At 37.8% G+C, this 16,548-nt stretch overlaps 2 protein-coding genes across 2 annotated transcripts; one reads left to right on the plus strand and one right to left on the minus strand.

Annotated features, from left to right (window-relative positions):
• Window positions 1-6,433: 6,433 nt before the first annotated feature.
• On the plus strand, window positions 6,434-8,793 carry LOC128022344 (complement C1q-like protein 3). The gene is made up of 2 exons (XM_052609775.1): window positions 6,434-7,427; window positions 8,049-8,793. The coding sequence occupies exons 1-2, from the start codon at window positions 6,861-6,863 to the stop codon at window positions 8,226-8,228; spliced, it is 747 nt and encodes a 248-aa protein (XP_052465735.1). The 5' UTR covers window positions 6,434-6,860; the 3' UTR covers window positions 8,229-8,793.
• LOC128022337 (phosphotriesterase-related protein) lies at window positions 8,479-13,475 on the minus strand. The gene is made up of 5 exons (XM_052609762.1): window positions 13,391-13,475; window positions 11,687-12,130; window positions 10,714-10,979; window positions 10,328-10,468; window positions 8,479-10,123 (listed from the first exon to the last, which is right to left on the minus strand). Exons 2-5 carry the CDS (start codon window positions 12,116-12,118, stop codon window positions 9,913-9,915), a joined length of 1,050 nt encoding a protein of 349 aa, XP_052465722.1. The 5' UTR covers window positions 12,119-12,130; window positions 13,391-13,475; the 3' UTR covers window positions 8,479-9,912.
• Between the last annotated feature and the right edge of the window lie 3,073 nt (window positions 13,476-16,548).

Genomic DNA, 16,548 nt, shown 5'->3' on the forward strand with positions numbered 1-16,548 from the left:
CCAGGGCAAGACAACCCTGCACAGATTACCAAAAAAAAACAGCATTAAGGGACCAGTGGATGGAGTTTATTTTTACAGAACATCAACGGAGTTGTGCAAGTGTTTTTGATTGTTCCCTGCATTTCGAAGATGCTTGTTTTACAAACAAGGCCCAGTTTGACGACGGATTTGCGTATCGTTTATTTCTTAAGGATGATGCAATCCCAACGAAAAAGGGTCACAATCGTGTGTTGGAACTGTTAGCGGGTAAGAATGATGGTAGACCAGGGAGGGGTGCAATTGACAGTCTTTAATAAAGAAAATAGTCTTTCTCAGAATAAAGAGAACAAAAATCACGGACTTCTTTCAGCCCAAAACAGAAATGGCCAGACGACAGGGTCTAAGGAAAAACACAAATCTCCACGAGGGCAGAGGCGGGGGCCCCGGGATGTCAACACCCAGTCCATAAACAGAGGAGGTCGCCGGCGGTGTGAAAGGCCAAGGACAGGTGCAGCACAGGTACTCTGCAAACAGGCACAGCCGGATAATACGTAGTCCAAAGACAAAATTACTCACAGTAGAAACAACGACAAAAACCATCCACGGACAAGACAGGACAGGACTAGGGAACAGGTGTGTCTCACGTAAGGTCATCGAATAATCCGACAATGAGACAGGGCTAGAAAGAAAGAATAAGAAGCAGAGACAATCAAGGGCAAAAGAGGGACAGGTGAGGGAATGAAAGGGGAGACAGCTGAAAGTGATAATGAGCAGAGGAGTGTGCGTGATAGAGTGAGTAAGTGATCACAAGAGGGAGACAGAGAGAGGGGAAAAGACCAGGATCATGACAGGAACCGCAGGCGGTGAGTAAAACTGCTTAAAATATCTCTGCCTCCTTGTTAGTGCGTCCGCCTCCCATGCCAGAGACCCGGGTTCGGAGCGAGTCATTGCTGCTGTTGCTCTTGTTCAGTTTCAGCCTCGGGATCTGATTCTGGATCATAAATAAACGGCTGAATCTGACTGTTAGCCATGGTTTGTTTTGGATGATGGTTTTTTTTCCCTCACGGTAATGTCACAACTTCCAAACGCTGGCGCTCGTGATTCTTTAGCTCTGCCCACACGTCACGCCTCCAGCCGGTCGTGTTTTTCCGGGAAAAATCGGTACAGACTATCTTTCTCTTATGAATATAATAAAACTAAAGACTTTTTGGAGTTATGAAGGATGCAGTACTACTCTATAGGTACTCAAGATTAACAGGATATTGAGTGAAAACAAGCATTTCACCCCGCCTTTAACATTTTGTGGTATTTTTGTTATTCAAATGTTAGTGCATCATGTTCATAGTTAATTAGGGTGACCAAACGTGCCATTTTCCCAGGACACGTCCTGGCCAGGATTTCTATATTGCCTTAAATATCCAGGTTTTGGCTTTGGTTTCCTGCATTCATAATTAATGAAGGTAATGTTCGTTTGACCAATAACATGCAGACATTGTACGTAATCGACCAATTGTGGTGCGTGAGAAGGTGGGATCTACAGAGAATGGTCAAAGCGATGCAAATACGTGTAGTATATTAGTGTTCGACTTGAAGCAGCACTGAGCATAACGATCGGTGTATGACATCAAAGTACTTGGGTACTTTATGACAAAGGTACCTCCAGCCTCCGAGCCCAGGACTCCTCCTCGGTCCTTCAACCCAGCGGCTCCGCCTTGGCTCTTAGCTCCCTCGTCTCCACCAAGGCCTGGCATCCCACCTGCTCCACTGGGCTCCCTCGTCCCTCCGGCTCCACCTTGGTCAGTCGTCGACCACCCGCCGCCTCGGGACTCCGTTCCTCTGGCTTCACCTCATCACTCCATCCCTCCGGCTCTGTCAGGCTCCTCCTTCCCTCTGGTTCCACCTCCATCCTCAGTCACTCTGGTTCCACAGCGGTCTTCTAGGACCCCGCCTCCGCCTTGTTCGCCTGAGTCTTCTGCTCCTCTGGATCCTCGACGTCACCCTGGCTCTGCGGCTGCGCTGCTCCATCTTGGGCTCCTCACCCACCGGTGCACTCTCCGCCTGTCGGCCCCCTGATGTTGTTGGCTCATTCTCCACCATGGCTCCTCCCGCTGTCGACTCCACCGTAGATTTCCGTCCTGGATGGTCTCTGGAGGACCATCTGGCTCCTCCTGCTCCTCCCTCCATCCACTCCGCCCTGGTCCCTACCTCCATGCTCTCTCTTCACCTGCCCCTTGCCTGCTCCTCGCCCGCCTCCAGAACCCCCACCCTCCCTCTGCTGGTATTCCTCTTGCGGTGCGAGGACGCACCTTTCCGGGAGGGGACGAACTGTTACGTTCATGGATTTCTGTTCCCTTATTTGGTCACCTTTTCTTTTCTTGTTTTGGTTAATTGATTATTGCCCACCTGTCTCCAGTTCCCTCATTACCTCCTGTCTGTTTAAATGCCCGGTCTGTCCAGTTCCTCCTGGTCAGTGATTGTATCTGTCTGTCAATGCTATAATTTGTAATATTGTGAAGTTAATGTAATATAGTATATTGTCTGTAATCTCCTTGGTTATTCCAGTAAACTCCTCATTTGATCCCGATCCTCCTCAAGCTCTTTGTCTTTCATTTAGCATACACACCCTACTTAAAATAATAACATATCTCTCAATTATTTTTCTTTGTCAAAACAAGTAGGTATATAGATAACCAGTAATTACATGTTTGTAGAGGGGGCGTTTACACACACACACACACAAAACATTTTCAACTAAAACTGGAAGTTATATTATACTTATTGACCATTTACTGTATTTACATGGCAACAGTGTTTCAGTGGCCTGAGAATGCAAAATTATCATTATCATGTCCACGTAAATGTAAATTTGTGAAAACGGTAATATCATGTTCAAGTGTTTTACTTGTTCGGTCTTTATGTATGCGCATAGGCGTGTAGTGTTTCTTCACATCATGAAATTGCCAGTTCGCATTCATAATACAGCCATTAAGTAATTTTTGCAGATCCATGTGAATAGGGATCGTTTTGACAATTTTGTTGTCTACACGCGAGACTTAAAAATGCAAAGGAAAAACTTCAGCTTTTAGTCAATCTTTGTCGTGTAAACGTAACCTGCGCACGTGTCCAGTGCTTACAAACTATCACAGGGTGTGTGAATGTTCTAAAGTAAGTAAAGAACGGGCTGGTTACATAACTATAGTTAATCATCCCTCAGCAGGAGTGAGTGGCAGCGCAGTAAGAGGCCATGCTTTGAGGGGGTGATGGTGTGGTCGCACCTACTCTTCCTTTCTGTTCATCTGCTCTCTCCATTCTGGCTCAGGCCTGGTGCCACAGACCTGCCGAGTGACAAACTTAACGAAGACCACAATAGAAACAATTAGTCAGATCAAAAAGAGAGAGAGATCATGGCTTGTGAAGCACATTGTTTGAGGTCATTTGGAAACATGATGGAGTAAAAAAAAGCATCTGTACAGAAGAAGCAGTAATACACCCCATTTACAGACATAAACCCATGAGATCTTTCTTTTTCGTGGAACTCAAAAGTTCTTTCAAGCAAAATATTGAGGCACTTTTTTCATGTAATTACTATTGCACTATATTCCAAGTCGGTGTCTTTTACTGTATATAAGAACAGATTTTCTTTTTTTTTTTTGACTTCATCTCATCGTCTGGATTTTATTGATCTGCTATTTCCTCAAATCAGGCGCAATCTAATATCAGTTTATTTTCTTGTGATTTTTTCTCTGCATTTTGGAGTATTTCCACTTCGAAATTGCTAATAAAGATCTCAAAGAATTACAAAGAAACAACAATTATCACAATGAATAGCATCATCTCGTGCAATCTTTTCAATTTCATTTGTTCATTTTCATGGAAAGGTGTAAGAGCATTTTTTATTTATAGATATGCAGTGCTGCTTGAAAGTGTGTGAACCCTTTAGAAGTTTCTATGTTTCTTTATAATATAACCCAGAAGATCAGAAAGTTGACAAAGAGAAACCAATCAAACAAATGAGATGAAAATATATACATTTTGTTCATTAATTTATTCAGGAAAATTATCTAATATTAAATATCTGAGTGGCAAAAGTATTTGAATCTCTAAGATTAGCAGTTAATTTGAAGGTATCAATCAATCAATCAATCATCTTTATTTATATAGTGCTTTAAACAAAATACATTGCGTCAAAGCACTGAACAACATTCATTAGGAAAACAGTGTGTCAATAATGCAAAATGATAGTTAAAGGCAGTTCATCATTGAATTCAGTGATGTCATCTCTGTTCAGTTTAAATAGTGTCTGTGGATTTATTTGCAATCAAGTCAACGATATCGCTGTAGATGAAGTGACCCCAACTAAGCAAGCCAGAGGCGACAGCGGCAAGGAACCGAAACTCCATCGGTGACAGAATGGAGAAAAAAACCTTGGGAGAAACCAGGCTCAGTTGGGGGGCCAGTTCTCCTCTGACCAGACGAAACCAGTAGTTCAATTCCAGGCTGCAGCAAAGTCAGATTGTGCAGAAGAATCATCTGTTTCCTGTGGTAGAGTAGAGTGAGATCAGGTGTCAGTGTGTGCCCTGTTTTATTAAAAGAACAGGGATCTATCAAAGTCTGGTCATGTTTGTGGAAGTGAATTATGGCACAAAGAAAGTAGATCACTGAGGACCTCAGAAAAAGAGTTGCTGTTAAAGTTCATTAATCACCCTCAGGAGAACACTGAAACACCACGGTGTGCATAACAGGGTTGAAAGGAGAAGGCCACTGCTCTCCAACATAAGAACCTTATCCCCTCTGTGAAACATGGTGGTGGCAGTATCATGGTATGGGCCTGTTTTGCTGCAAGAATGCAGAAGTATAGAACATTCTAAAGGGTTCCGAAACTTTCAAGCACTGTATTACACAATGGTAATGTGAAACATATTATGGCAACAAAAGTTGTTTAATGTTTTTTTTGGTCTGTTGGAGCACTGCTGTGCACATGAAGATGGCGTGTGACTCATGATTATCAGTGACGGTCCAATCACGCTGAGTAAGCCACTGAGATAGCCAGCTGGAGAGGACAAGACAGGACACAAGTGCTCATTGACTCAGAGAGGGTGTGTGCGCTGGTTCATCTGTGTCTGTCTGTGTACATACAGTACAGGAGGTGTGACTGAAGCAGTGAGTTTCTTATGCAAATGCATTATGCTTCTTTATATGAGATATGTCATGTATGGGTGAATATCATTGTTTTATGGTCTTCATCTATGCTCTTTGTAACATAAATGCTCTCAGGCAAAAGTAAAGGTGATAGAATGATGATCATACTGTTTTAATTCAACCTTGTAAGGAATTTCATAGGGTTTCCTCATGAAGTGTAATCATTTTCATTGATCAGTAGGCCTCTCTGAAAAAAATAAAAGAAGAAAGAGGTTTGAAACAAGTGGAGGGTGAGTAAACGATGACAGCATTTTCATTTGTGGGTGGACTATACCTTTAATATAGTGACTGTTTATGCAAATGGCCTCACCGATGTCCTTCAGTTTGACAAGCTGCTGAGAACTTTTTGAGTCATATTGATATTAGTGTCTAAGATGACAATGTTTATCGCCCTGAATTGGTGCAACTGATTATATTTCTCTAGATGAGTTATGGGTAAAAAGAGGCTTTATTTCTGTAGGATGAGCAGAATAACAATTTACACCGATTACAGTTTTGACACTTAATGTAGTGGGTTGCTTTCTTGGGCATCAGTGAATGTTTGCACTTTTCGTAATAATTGTATGCTCTTAAGCTCATCAACGCTGAATTTATTTGATCTAAAATACACTAAAACACTAATATTGTGAAACATTACTACCATTTAAAATAATTGTTTTATTCAAATGTAATATATTCATGTGATGGAAAGCCATTAATCCAGTCTTCAGCGTCACATGATCTTTCAGAAATTATAATAATATGCTTATTTGGTGCTCAAGAAACATTTCTTATGCTGAATGTTGAAACCAGTTACTGTATAATAATATAATGGATACATGATATATTTTTGTTGATTCTTTAAGCAATACAAAGTTCAAAATAAAATGTATTTTTGCTGTAAAACAGCTATCTTTCTTTTAACAGGTAATTATTATTATTATTATTATTATTACTGTGACTTTGACATCTGTGATTTGTGATCTGTTTTCCTATAATGCTGTTCAGTTGCTTTGACACAATCTTTTTTTGTTTAAAGCGCTGTACAAATAAAGGTGACTTTGACTTTAGCAATTTAATACATAATGCTGAATAAAAATATCAATTCTTAAAACTGACCCCACACTGTACACATCCACTATTATTTAAACAATTGTATAAATGTAATAAATTATACGTTTGTCATAAATGTGACACTCTGAATTGACATTTAATAAAAATACACACTGATCTCTTAAAAAGCTATAAAATATAGCTAACAAAAATGTAGTCAGTTTTTGATAGCGCGCCACTTTGGATCATTCTGTGTCTTTGCATCTCTCTAAAGATACAGCTCACGTGCGCGAGCACTCTCTCTCTCTTTCTTTCACACGACATACCCACCCACCATCCACCCACCCTCAGGTGAGAAAGCAGGGATGTAAAGCATCTCTCACTCATTTCTGTTTGTGTTTCCAACCTTTAACTTCGTTTTCTAATTGAACAAACAGATTTGTTCAGATGACATTTTCATCAGCTCAGGGAATTATATAAAGTCTTCGTTGCAAAGTTAATTTACTTTTTCTTAGTGCTACGGAGAAGTTTATTTTTTGTTTTTGGCGTCGAGCAAGATTTTGCGTAAATCGCAGCGCGAGGCGCGCCCGGAGCTGTCTAGATTGGGTGTCAAAGCTCGGGTGATCGCCACGGGCGTGCTGGGTGTTGTCATGGTGCTGGTGCTGGTCATTCTCATCCCGGTGCTGGTCAGCGCGGCAGGATCCGACCCGAGCTTAGAGATGCTCGGCGCGTGCCGCATGGTGTGCGATCCGCACGGAACGAAGTCTCCATCATCAGCACCGACAGACAACCGCTTGGTTCAGTCCCCACCAACTTTCATTCGCGGTCCGAAAGGAGAGCCAGGGCGCTCAGGACGGATCGGTACAAGAGGCCTGCCGGGTCCACCGGGTCCACCCGGACCTCCAGGTCCCCCCGGGGTCATAGGACAACCGGGGCCACCAGGATTACCCGGTCCGCACGGAGTCACCGGTGTCATAAGCGCAGCGACGTACAGCACTGTTCCCAAAATTGCATTCTACGCGGGACTCAAGAAGCAACACGAGGGTTACGAGGTGCTGAAGTTTGATGATGTGGTCACTAACTTGGGCAATCACTATGACCCCTCGAGCGGCAAATTCACTTGCTCCATCCCGGGGATCTACTTTTTCGTGTATCACGTATTAATGAGAGGTGGTGACGGGACCAGCATGTGGGCTGATCTGTGCAAAAATAACCAGGTACAGTAGGTCATAAAACCAGCTGTCACAATTGATTTATTTATTCATCAATTAACAAATCAATCTACGCATTAATTGATATTTCTTTTCTTATATTTGTCATATTTCTAAAATAATAAATTATTTTTATTTAACGTTTTTTAAATACGTGTAGAATAATTGTATATAAAATGTTTTTTTGATAAAAATATTTCTAAAAAGAAAAAAAAATGCACCAACTAGAATGATTGATTTGTTATATATGACACATTTTAATAAAATAATACAATTTATATTTATTACTTTTTTAACTTGCATTTTGTTTTTATTGCATTACAACAATTAAATTATATTTTCATTATTATAAAAAGCCTATACCACATATTATAATATTCTGATATTGTATTAAAAGCTAGCATATCCTCTTTAGGTTATAATCAGATAACAACGTTTAGAAATCAGCATTATTTTATTTTAAAAACACACCAAACTTCAGTGGAAAAAAAATCTTAATATTGTCTCAAGAAACTTCCATAGGGAGAATTTTGTTTAAAGGTGTTGTAAATAATAACGTAATGTGAAAATATTTCAGGAGATTAACAAAGTATTTATATAAGATGAGTCATAATCATTTTCTTGCAGGTGCGTGCAAGTGCAATAGCGCAGGATGCGGATCAGAACTATGACTACGCCAGCAACAGTGTGATTTTACACCTGGAGCCTGGAGATGAGATCTACATTAAACTGGATGGAGGCAAAGCGCACGGGGGAAACAACAACAAATACAGCACGTTTTCAGGCTTCATGGTCTATGCTGATTAACCCCTTTGGCATAGACTGCACTTTCAGATGTACCTCATTTTCAAGAAGTCACAACGTAATGAGACTGAGGTCACAAGATGTTTGACCCTCAAGTTTGTGATAACTCAAGAACAACCGAACGTCTTGCGGAATTACTGAACGATCATACATCTCAAAGCATGTGAACACATACGCTACACACAAATTAGTTTTTAGAAAAATCACTGTGATTTAGAAAAACATAAAATAAAATCTTACAGTGTAACGCTGATGATTGTAGTATACTTATTGAGAGATTAACTGGTGTGAAAGCAAAAAAATCATTTGACATCATTCCATTCCATATGTGCCTACCTTTACGCTGACACATGGCTGACCAGAAGAGGTTGTTACAGAGCACCCACCATTAGCCCGGTAATATAGTTCAGATGACATTTCTTTAACAATTGCTCATTCTTCATACACAAAATGTCACATTCTAGCCACAACTCTGTACCGTTTTACATAAATGTCTTCATTTAAAAAATATTATCACTGTCTGGTATGTGCAGTGTCATCAAAAGATTGTGAATAAAATATATTGTATGATTTGCATGTGTGTATACATTTGCTATAAAACTAAAAGCTCTACATATATAGTGCAGTACGGCAATCGACAAATACAACTATGACATGATTACTTTAAGCATTGTCATAATTGATATAGTTTGCTATTCATTTAAAAGCACTAAACAACACACAACTGTAAATTAGTAGTGCTTACCTATGTTAAAAAGGAGATCAGTTTTGTAAGCAAAATGCTCATACTGGAGCAAAAAAATAAATAGATAAATCAACATACCATCATCTAATAAGCAACTTACAGATGACTCTGCATGTTCTTTTAACATTATCTTGCTGTCACAAAGGGACAGAGCACCTGACAGTGTTATTATTTTACTAGGAGTCGCTGTGAGCGGCCACCTGCTCCAGAGAAACTCACTTCTCTGTCCTACACAATGACCTGTCAGAGCGCATGCCTTCAAATGATTAGATGTTCTGTGGAACATCAGGCTTGCCAAAGCTAAGAGGAACTGTATGTTCAGCATTATATTGCTATTGGTATATTGCTATATGTTCAGCATTAATTGCTTGAGATGTTTGCAGCTACATAACATAAGAAAGCACATTTTGCAAACTATTATTAACTAAAAATATTTTGCAAGGGCTAATTAGTACCTAATGTAGTCAGGATGTTTCATCAGATGTTTAAATAGCACTGTTCCACTTTTTCCCCCATTATCTTTGGCTTAATTGTGTTTCCCTGAGTAGAATTATTTGTCTGATTAATAACATTTTCTTTGTTAGTTCATCCCAATTTAAGTAAAAAGCACAAGATATGGATCTTACACAAAGATTAGAAATAGTTTTTTTCATGGCATCAATTGTTCCATGAAGAAACACTCAACTATTGCACTGCATAAAATGTTCTTAGATTATTAAAATAGTCTTCATAATAACACACCAATGGTTCTTTTAAGAGCTGTTAAAAGTTTCTTTGGGGAACCCAAAATGCGTAGCTATGAAAACCCCTTTTGAACCCATTTTTAAGAGTGTGCATGTATTAATGGAATTTAGCACCAAAATCAACTGGACACCAGTGTTCCTAGCAATACAAATTTGAAATTATTTTTGGTATGTTAACTTGATTTTTAAGGCAGCTGGTTTATTTAAATGTCAGCCATTGTTTGGGATTCTCTATCAGTATTTTGTCCACCTGGTTCTGAGCGATACCTCGAGACAACATTTTGGGAACAATATTCTTCAGGATGTGGGAGAAGCCATGGCCGCCATACTTGGTCAGTCGGTGCTTGGTGTGAATATCATGGGCAATGAGGATTCTGTCTTCATACCCTTCCCTGATCAGGAAAGCCAAGCTGGTGGAGACAAAAATGACTCTCAATGATCTGTTGACATTATATAAAATGGATAGTCTCATTAAATTGGTGCATTAATCAAATTGGCATGTTTATAGAATATAATTATGTACTGATTACCGAAAAACAGAAAATGAAGCAGATCTTTATGACCTATCTACTATAATGTAATACCTGCTGTGCCTGCTGGACACAGATACTCACTTCTGAACTCTCTGGCTGTCGCTGGGCATGTCAACATACAGGTTGAATGGGTAATTCAGCATCTCTGTGCCAAAGAGGTCATATTCAAGGTAGCTCCCCATCTTTGCAAACTCCAATAATTCTTGATGATCAAACATGGTCCTGTAAGACATCAGTGCCGAGTGCACATTCAGATACAATGCTTTTCTGAATAAAGACTGAAAGAGTTGTTGGAAGCTTCATGTCATGTGACCATGGTGTAGTTTTTGTTTATAGCCTACATTTAGCTACTTCTGCTGATTGTCTTCAGGCTTCAAAACACATAAAAGTCGTGTGAATTTATGATTATCATGATGAACAAAATGTGTAAGGATGCAGTATGAAGGTGTTTTCTCATTTCTCCATACCTGTCAAGATGAGACATGACTGTTTTAGAGATATCTCCACCTGCTTCTTGCAGAATGCGGATGACCTCTCCAGGAGCGTTTTCGTTCCGTCCGGGGTGGATGATGACCGGGCAGCCGAGCTGAGTCTGAGCGTGAGCAGTGGCTCGCAGGACCTTCTTCTCACTCTCTGTGATTGGCCAGCTAGTACCGATCTCTCCAATCACACCACAGCGGATATCAGTACCGTCTGCTCCATGAAGGACCTCACTGACAATGATATCAGTAAGCTTGTGGGGAAAAAACTCACTTGAGAAATGGGAACAAATCATTTTCTTCACTTTGAAAATAGAAAAAAGCATCAACAGGTTTACAATGTAGACCACTGGAAGTTTGGAATAACTAAGATTTGTGTGTGTGTTTTTTTGTATTATTAGAATTTAAAAGAACAGTTTTCTTTTTAAATATTTTAATATATAATTTATTCTGATGATGCAACGCTGGATTTAATATATATATATATATATATATATATATATATATATATATATATATATATATATATATATATATATATATATATATATAGGACATTAAATTGATAGAAAGTGAGAGTAAAGAAATTTATAATGTTACAACAGATTTCTAATTCAAATTAATGTTAAATGTTTGTCATGTTTTCCACAAATAAGCAGCACCAATTATAAATTATGATAATTAAGCACCAAATCAGCATTTCAGAATGACTGAACATTTAAATTTGATATCACAAGAATAAAGTACATTTTAAAACAAATTACAACGGAACACAATTATTTTTTGGTAATTGTAATAATATTTCACAATTTTACCATTTTACAGTTTTTTTTCCATCAAATAAAGGCAGCCTTGGTGAGCATAAGAGACTTCTTTCAAAAACACTACACACACACACACACACAGATTATTCCAAACTTATTGACAGTGTAGTTACAAGACCATACACACACACACACACCTTCTCAACCGTCATCTTTCTTGTCTCATCAGAGTGGGTCACGTCCACATAGTACCCTGCTCCGGCAATGATATGCACACCCGTCTCTTTAGCCAGCTGCCTCAGAGCAGGCAGGTTTCGGGTGATGCCCGTGGTGGTGTTCTCCACTATGGATCCTCCTCCTGCTTTACGGTAACACAACAGCTCTTCCTTCACCGCTTCAATCTCTTGATTCAACAGCAGGTTCTCATTGTGGCAGTACGGATTCTGCTGCAACCAGTGAAGATGCTTCATCTCAATGGGAGCTGCAGCAAGACCCTCATCTCCGGGTGCCGGGGGAACATGGCTGCACTCAAACGTCAACGTAAGGTGTTCGTGGGTCATGGTGCGGCCCAGCTGATCGGGCTCTATCAGACCCAACACTGTCTGGACCTTTCCTCTCTGTTCAGCCATGGTTCGGCGACCCTGTACAATAAACATTTGCATTCACTAAAACAAATGCCAAGCATTATTTAGGTTGGTCATGCAACACAGATGTATATTTTGCTGTCTATGTTATATATATATATATATTTAAATATATAATTTTTTTCAACTTATCTTTCCATTTCTACCAAGAAAGAAATAGTTGCATGCTTGAAGAAGACAAAGTGCATGCTTGGCTGGTGTAAAAAAAAATAAAAAATTCAACTTGGCTAAATCATAAGGGATGTAATGGGTATGCCACAGCTTAGTGGTTTGGACTTTGAGCTTTTTTTTTTACAATTCCTATTATTATTATTTATTTTTATTAATAATAAACAACAAAGATTACAGTATGTATAAAACAAACAGAAAAAAAAACATTACATACAAAACACCTTTCAATAATAAACTACTTATGGCTTAATAGATAACAAAAAAAGCAATATAATATAAAACATTTAGGACAGAAAGTAGTCAAAAAAATTAATAAATAATGAAAAAAGAGGGCAAACAAATAAAGTTACAATAATATTAAGGAAAAGTCTTAAACATGACACAAATTTTAGATGTTTTTATAGCTTTTTAGTTAACAGATGTTGAAATTGTATTTAAATACAACTTCAGTTCTTGTTTGAAGATGTTGAAGTGGGGTTTAAATTTAGTATATTTACATTTATGGACAAAACGTTCCAAGAAATAACAGAAGTTTATACAAAACTCCCAAAAAGAATGTGTTTATAACATAAAAAGAAATCTCATATATATATATATATATATATATAACATATTCCCACTTAAGATCATAAAAAAGGTTGTTCCAATAAGAAATGGGCTTAGAATTAGAAGTAACAAGGTCCAAAAATAAAGACCTGATTTTGTGATTGGATTGTTGAACTGAGAGGTTTGGACTTTATGAGTTGATTGAAGAATAACGTTACAGACTGCATTTAATGCAGTTCACCAAATATGGAATACACGAGTAAATTTAACTTGCAATGCATTCAAACTAATGCACGTGCCGTCGAGATTGTTAACAGTTCAATATAACCATGTAACGTTAGACGTATTCACATCTAACAAGAGATTGAAATTCTGAAATTATACAGAACTACTACACAGACTGCAAGACTTCCTCGTTTAAAACGTTCGTGGCAACAGATGTTCAGCATGCAATGTAACTAGCTGCTATTTTTCAATCAAACAACGTTACGCAGTTAGTGATTCTAAATAAACAATGAAGGATAAAGTGAGAAACAAGACCTGCAGGCAAGTTCAACTTCCAATTTAGCACTGATAGCGGAGCAACAAGGTCTCGCGATTTAATGTATACATCGCGAGACTTGATACTTGATCTTTAAACTGAAGGAAACTGAAGTTTTAACACCGAAACAATTAAATTAATAAACAATTAGATTATTAAGAATGAATGCAGTTCCTTCTAATTCGAAGATGTGACTCGTTCGCCAGTTTTTATTCTTTGAATATGTTAAGCCACGCCCCCTTTCTGTTCACTTGCATTTGTGAGAAGTGTACTTCATTATATAAGGGCTCTGTGTGGAAATCTGGACTCGAAAAACACACCCTCACTCAAGTGAGTGCCTGAAGCAAACACAGCATTTGGAAACTATTTATTGTTACGAAGCTGAAAATCCAGTAGGCTACTATTTTTGTGATATGTTATATGTGGAATTATTAAAAAATAAATGTTGTGCTTCCATGAGAACCGCATGGTAAAAAACAAAAAAACAGCTTAAGCCAGCAAGAAAAAAAAAGAAAAAAAAAAAGAAAAAAACATGATAAGGCTACTATAGTGTACAATGGTTACCATAATTTATCCATGCGCTAATCATAGTTTAACCATGGTATTTTGTGGTTAAACTGTGAAATTATAAAATGTAATGTAGGGATGTAGGGATATCATAAATCTTGATACGTTTTATTTGTTATTAAAATCACAGCAAGTGAAGTCAAATCAAGTCAATTTTATTTGTATAGCGCTTTATATAATACCGCTTGTGTCAATATGCTGCTTCACAGTGTTAAACAGAAGAAGAAATGTGCTAATACGACAGAAAACCGTAATTTCACTATGATTTCAATCTTTAATATGGCTTAAGTCAAGATATCAAGGTTACATTTTCACAGAATATTCTTTATGAAGGCTGATCATTTCCATATTGAGAAAACAATTTATGCAACAAAATGCACATGCAAAGCTTGATCTAACATTTGATCTATGATTTTAAATTGGCATGTTGAGCTGTGATACATTTTCTCTGTGCAAGTCTAATCTAACTAATAGTGACAGCCCCTGGGGAGTTATCTGACCGGGATTCGTGTACAAAATTAGTCCTGAGAGAGAGCAGGAAAGACTATTAAGTATCAACCCACTGCACATTGCCAAACAGCTGTGGGCTTTCTAATGACAGTTTTAATTTATCTCCTGTGAAATACAAAAAGCCTGTGCTCACTGTTAGTAAAATATTTATTATTAATCAGTAATCTGATTTTTATTCATCTTGATTTGGCTTGTTATCATAATTAGGGTGAATTCAGGTAAAGTGGGCCACGTTTTATTAAATGTGCCATTTTGATTATCAGAAGGCAACTTTTATTTTCTTTATCACGTTAGTTATCTTTACGGTTCAGTTGTAATATTTTAATTTAAATTCAGTTATTATGATATGTTATTTAGAATGTAGGCCTACCAATAGTCTTATTTGGCTTTCTCTCTATACCTTTTATAATCAATTAACAAGAAAGCAATACACCATTTATGATGAAATTACCTCCACAGACCTTGTTGTCAATATTTTTTCTGACAGTGTACAGCCACAAAAATATATAATATTATTTTTAAAGATGTTGTTCAGCTGAACAATGGGCCAGATGAGCCATGCACTGACTCTTGTGATGTGAATTTATTCACAGAATATTCTAGATTTACTTGATATATCTGGTCCAGTATGAAGACCCCAAGACCTTATCAAAAGCAAATGGATATATAAATGGATAGATCATCCAAAAATTACAATTGTCATCATTTACTCATGCTACTTTTGTTTATATAAAAAAGGAGGTATTATTATACATATTTCTGTTTATTTTTTTATTCATTACATGGGGTTCAGTGTTGGACCCCAACAGGGCTGGGAAGGTTAAGCTTAAGCTTAAATCCTCTCATAATTAGGGTGAATTCAGGTAAAGTGGGCCACGTTTTATTAAATGTGTCATTTTGATTATCAGAAGGAAACTTTTAATTTCTTTATCACGTTAGTTATCTTTACGGTTCAGTTGTAATATTTTAATTTAAATTCAGTTATTATGATATGTTATTTAGAATGTAGGCCTACCAATAAATATTTTGAGGCCATGCACTTGCAACATGATCAAGGATGAGACGAAGCAAGAATCCATATGCAAGCACAGTTTAATTGACAAAAGCACAAACACAGAAAATTCAGACCTGAAACAAAGAGTAAATCCATAGAAGGCCATCAGGAACAAGAACACATGCAGGAACAATGACCAACAAATGACAACTGATCACAGGGGTATAAATACACAGGTTAAGGCCATGTCCACACGTACACAAATCTTTTTTTTCAACTGAGTTCTTCCTTGAAAAAAATATTTTGAAAAAATCTGTCTGCATGAAAACGCAAACACGTGCCTTGATGCACTGTCAAGAGCATGCCAAGCCAACAGGTGGTGATATCCATTTAGACAAACTGGGCAAGCAATGCTTAAATATCATACAAGATGTTCATATTTTATGAACAACCTTATAATGTAGAAATAAAAATATTATTGTTAAAGGACTTACTTGACCTCACATTTATCATCACTTTGAGGCCAGTTTATATTTTCTGACCAATGTCTGTATCTCACCTGAACAAATAAATCATTTGTTTGGTGGATAAATATTATCTGGACACATCTTTGGAAGCATCAGGCAGAAGATTATTCAAAGCGGACACGGATCTGCAGCCTTGGGTGTGAATTAGTTCAACATAATTTCTTTATTTTGCCTGATAGACTTTAAACCATTACAGTTTATGCAAATCAGAGATTCTTTGGCACAAGATTCATATCAGCGTGTGGTTCTCTCATAACACATCTGAAGTGTTGAGAGAGGAGTTCAATTTGTGCTGTGCCAAAAATGCTCTGGATACATTCAGGCAGAAGCTTCCTTGTACATTTGTGAGAGAAACAGGCCAGAAGAAAGCCCTTTTTTGGCCTTTTAGGTCTTTGAATAATTAACAAAACTAAATGTAAGTATTCAGTTTAAGAATGTCCTTTTGTCCCACGCTATTATGCTGTAGACATGAATTAAACCTTAAATGAAGGTCACCTAACTTTGTGTGTGTGTGTGTGTGTGTGTGTGTCTGTGTATAAGTTTGGATACACCTTCTCAT

The sequence above is a fragment of the Carassius gibelio genome, chromosome A2 (assembly GCF_023724105.1).
Source record: "Carassius gibelio isolate Cgi1373 ecotype wild population from Czech Republic chromosome A2, carGib1.2-hapl.c, whole genome shotgun sequence".
In the NCBI taxonomy this organism is placed as follows: Eukaryota; Metazoa; Chordata; class Actinopteri; order Cypriniformes; family Cyprinidae; genus Carassius; species Carassius gibelio.

Excerpts from the sequence above, each read along its gene's own strand:
- LOC128022344 (XM_052609775.1), top strand. The coding sequence starts at position 6,861 with ATGGTGCTGGTGCTGGTCATTCTCATCCCGGTGCTGGTCAGCGCGGCA. Across the intron at positions 7,428-8,048 it reads ATCTGTGCAAAAATAACCAG|GTGCGTGCAAGTGCAATAGC; the intron begins GTACAGTAGGTC and ends ATTTTCTTGCAG.
- LOC128022337 (XM_052609762.1), bottom strand. The coding sequence starts at position 12,118 with ATGGCTGAACAGAGAGGAAAGGTCCAGACAGTGTTGGGTCTGATAGAG. Across the intron at positions 10,469-10,713 it reads GTCATGTCTCATCTTGACAG|GACCATGTTTGATCATCAAG; the intron begins GTATGGAGAAAT and ends GATGTCTTACAG. Across the intron at positions 10,124-10,327 it reads GACAGCCAGAGAGTTCAGAA|CTTGGCTTTCCTGATCAGGG; the intron begins GTGAGTATCTGT and ends TGTCTCCACCAG.